The following is a 4,278-nucleotide window of genomic DNA, read 5'->3' as shown; positions in this document are numbered from 1 at the left end:
CGTAGTGGTCAGAGGGGAACACATGGTCCTCAGTGTAAACAATGTTTAAACGAAGAGAACCCAACTCATCCACTTTCACTGGCTTCCCTCCATTATCCCTGGGCTGCAGAAAGTACCTAGGGAGGAGGGGGAGGATGGAGAGAGAGAGAGGAGGGAGGAATGGAGAGAGAGAGAGGAGGGGAGGATGGAGAGAGAGAGAGGGGAGGATGGGAGAGAGAGAGGAGGATGGAGAGAGAGAGAGGAGGGGAGGATGGAGAGAGAGAGAGCAGAAGGAGGGGAGGATGGAGAGAGAGAGAGGAGGGGAGGATGGGAGAGAGAGAGGAGGAGGGGAGGATGGAGAGAGAGAGAGGAGGGGAGGATGGAGAGAGAGGGGAGGATGGAGAGAGAGAGAGGAGGGAGGATGGAGAGAGAGAGAGGAGGGGAGGATGGAGAGAGAGGGGAGGATGGAGAGAGAGAGGAGGATGGAGAGTGAGAGGAGAAGAGGAGGAGAGGAGGGAGAGAGAGAGGAGGAGAGGATGAGAGAGAGGGGAGGATGGAGAGAGAGAGGAGGATGGAGAGAGAGAGGAGGATGGAGAGAGAGAGGAGGATGGAGAGTGAGAGGAGAAGAGGAGGAGAGGAGGGAGAGAGAGGAGGGAGGATGGAGAGAGAAAGAGAGGAGGATGGAGAGAGAGATGAGGAGGGGAGGATGGATGGAGAGAGAGAGGAGGGGAGGATGGAGAGAGAAAGAGAGGAGGATGGAGAGAGAGATGAGGAGGGGAGGATGGATGGAGAGAGAGGAGGGGAGGATGGAGAGAGAGAGGAGGATGGAGAGTGAGAGGAGGAGAGGATGGAGAGGAGAGAGGAGAGAGGATGGAGAGAGAAAGGAGGAGGGAGGATGGAGAGAGAGAGGAGGATGGAGAGAGAGAGAGAGAGGATGGGAGGATGGAGAGAGAGAGAGAGGAGGGGAGGATGGAGAGAGAGAGAGGAGGATGAAGAGAGAGAGAGGAGGATGGAGAGAGAGATGGGAGAATGGAGAGAGAGAGAGAGAGAGAGAGAGAGAGAGAGAGAGAGAGGAGAGAGAGAGAGAGAGAGGGGAGGATGGAGAGAGAGAGGAAATGGAGAGAGAAAGGAGGAGAGGAGGGTGAGGATGAGGAGGATGGAGAGAGAGAGAGAGAGAGGAGGATGGAGAGAAAGAGAGAGAGGAGGATGGAGAGAGAGAGAGGAAGATGGATAGAGTGAGGTGAGAGAAAGTAGGATGGAGTGAGAAGAGGGAGGGATGGAGAGAGAGAGAGAGAGAGGGGAAGATGGAGAGAGTGAGGATGAGAGAAAAGGAGGATGGAGAGAGAAAGAGGGAGGAGAGGATGGAGAGAAGGGGGAGGATGGGAGGATGGAGAGAAGAGGGAGGATGGCAGAGTAGGGGGAGAGGAGGATGGAGAGAGGACAGAGAGGGAAAGAGAGAGAGAGGAAGAAGGAGGGGAGGATAGAGAGAGAGGAAGAGAGAAAGGAAAGGAGTGAAAAAAGAGATAGATGTTGTCATGTCTCACCATGCATTGTGGACCCAGACACAGACAGACAGACCGACCCACCGACCGACCGACCCACCCACCGACCCACCCAGACAGACAGACTGACAGACAGACAGACAGACCGACCGACCGACCCACTGACCCACCCAGACAGACAGACGACAGACAGAACAGACAGACAGACAGACAGACAGACAGACCGACCGACGACCGACCGACCCACTGACCGACCGACCGACCCACTGACCGACCCACCCACCCAGACAGACAGACAGATATCCAACATGTTGTCATGTCTCACCATGCATTGTGGACCCAGACACAGACAGACAGACAGACAGACAGACAGACCGACCCACCCAGACAGACAGACAGACAGACAGACAGATATCCAACATGTTGTCATGTCTCACCATGCATTGTGGACCCAGACAGACAGACAGACAGACAGACCGACCGACCCACCGACCCACCCACCCAGACAGACAGACAGACAGACAGACAGAACCCACCGACCGTCCCACCCCGACAGACAGACTGACAGACAGACAGACAGACAGACCGACCGACCCACCGACCCAGACAGACAGACAGACCGACCGACCCACCCAGACAGGACAGACAGACAGACAGATATCCAACATGTTGTCATGTCTCACCATGCGTCGTGGACCCAGACACAGACAGACAGACAGACAGACAGACAGACAGACCGACCCACCGACCGACCGACCCACCAGACAACAGACTGACAGACAGACAGACAGACAGATATCCAACATGTTGTCATGTCTCACCATGCGTCGTGGACCCCAGCCTGTCCCAGGGCCTTCAGAGGAACTCTGACCCCTCCCAGGAACTCATCCCCAAACTTCAGGTTACTGGCATTCCACAGGTCAACCCTGCATACAGAGAGATAGAGTCAGACTCACAACACACACACTCTCTATTTGGTGTGTAGACCTGGCTCTGTGAAACACGCAGACACATAGACACACAGACTCACCTCAGAGCCAGCTTATCAACACCCTCCTCCTCCACATCAAACTGTCTCTTGGTGTGACTAAGAGGTCGTGTCACCTGCAGGACAGAGACAGAGACAGAGACAGAGTTGCTTAGAGGCTACAAACTGTCTCTTGGTGTGACTAAGAGGTCGTGTCACCTGCAGAACAGAGACAGAGACAGAGTTGCTTAGAGGCTACAAACTGTCTCTTGGTGTGACTAAGAGGTCGTGTCACCTGCAGGACAGAGACAGAGACAGAGACAGAGTTGCTTAGAGGCTACAAACTGTCTCTTGGTGTGACTAAGAGGTTGTGTCACCTGCAGGACAGAGACAGACTTACATAGAGGCACCACAGGTAGCCTAGTGGTTAGAGCGTTGAACTAGTAAGGTTGCTGGATCGAATCCCCGAGCTGACAAGGTAAAAATCTGTTGTTCTGCCTCTGAACAAGGCAGTTAACCCACCGTTCCCCGATTAAGGCAGCCCCCTTGCACCTCTCTTACTAGAACCACCAGCACCACAGGGCTCTTCTCAGAACCACCAGCACCACAGGGCTCTTCTCAGAACCACTAGCACCACAGGGCTCTTCTCAGAACCACCAGCACCACAGGGCTCTTCTCAGAAACACTAGCACCACAGGGCTCTTCTCAGAACTACCAGCACCACAGAGCTCTTCTCAGAACCACCAGCACCACAGGGCTCTTCTCAGAACCACTAGCACCACAGGGCTCTTCTCAGAACTACCAGCACCACAGAGCTCTTCTCAGAACTCCAGCACCACACGGCTCTTCTCAGAGCCACCAGCACCACAGAGCTCTTCTCAGAACCACTAGCACCACAGAGCTCTTCTCAGAACTACCAGCACCACAGGGCTCTTCTCAGAACTACCAGCACCACAGGACTCTTCTCAGAACTACCAGCACCACAGGGCTCTTACTAGAACTACCAACACCACAGGACTCTTCTCAGAACTACCAGCACCACAGGGCTCTTCTCAGAACCACCAGCACCACAGGGCTCTTCTCAGAACCACCAGCACCACAGGACTCTTCTCAGAACTACCAGCACCACAGAGCTCTTCTCAGAACCACCAGCACCACAGGGCTCTTCTCAGAACTACCAGCACCACAACAGAGAGGGGAAGCCAAAGGGTGTGGACACAAACTCCTTCAACCAAAACCCCAACCGGTAGTTAACCTAAAGTACAGTGCACATCCTCAGACCCCATACTGAGGACTGAACAACTGAACAAGTAGTGTCCGTCCCTCAGTCAGAAGAAGGAAACGCTCTGTTTATCAGGCAAACTCATCTCCAAACAGACAGCATCAACTGTCCCTCCCCTCACCTCAAAGTAGACAGATAGCACCAACCTCCCCTCACCTCAAAGTAGACAGATAGCACCAACCTCCCCTCACCTCAAAGTAGACAGATAGCACCAACCTCCACTCCCATCACCTCAAAGTAGACAAATAGCACCAACCTCCCCTCCCCTCACCTCAAAGTAGACAGATAGCACCAAGCTCCCCTCACCTCAAAGTAGACAGATAGCACCAACCTCCACTCCCATCACCTCAAAGTAGACAGATAGCACCAACCTCCCCTCACCCCAAAGTAGACAGATAGCACCAACCTCCCCTCCCCTCACCTCAAAGTAGACAGATAGCACCAACCTCCCTCCCCTCCCCTCAAAGTAGACAGATAGCACCAACCTCCCCTCCCCTCAAAGTAGACAGATAGCACCAACCTCCCCTCACCTCAAAGTAGACAGACAG

General features: G+C 54.1%; 1 protein-coding gene across 1 annotated transcript in view; it reads right to left on the bottom strand.

Annotated features, from left to right (window-relative positions):
* LOC116362656 (ras GTPase-activating protein 3) overlaps positions 1 to 4,278 on the bottom strand; it is a gene marked incomplete at its 3' end in the record, with an annotated part of 95,784 nt that continues 91,506 nt past the window's right edge. Inside the window, 3 exon segments of the mRNA XM_031816712.1 lie at positions 1 to 116; positions 2,303 to 2,407; positions 2,512 to 2,585. Coding sequence (XP_031672572.1) covers positions 1 to 116; positions 2,303 to 2,407; positions 2,512 to 2,585 — 295 coding nt within the window.

This window comes from Oncorhynchus kisutch, unplaced genomic scaffold, assembly GCF_002021735.2.
Source record: "Oncorhynchus kisutch isolate 150728-3 unplaced genomic scaffold, Okis_V2 scaffold859, whole genome shotgun sequence".
NCBI lineage: Eukaryota > Metazoa > Chordata > Actinopteri > Salmoniformes > Salmonidae > Oncorhynchus > Oncorhynchus kisutch.
This window is presented reverse-complemented; position numbering and strand designations above follow the sequence as displayed.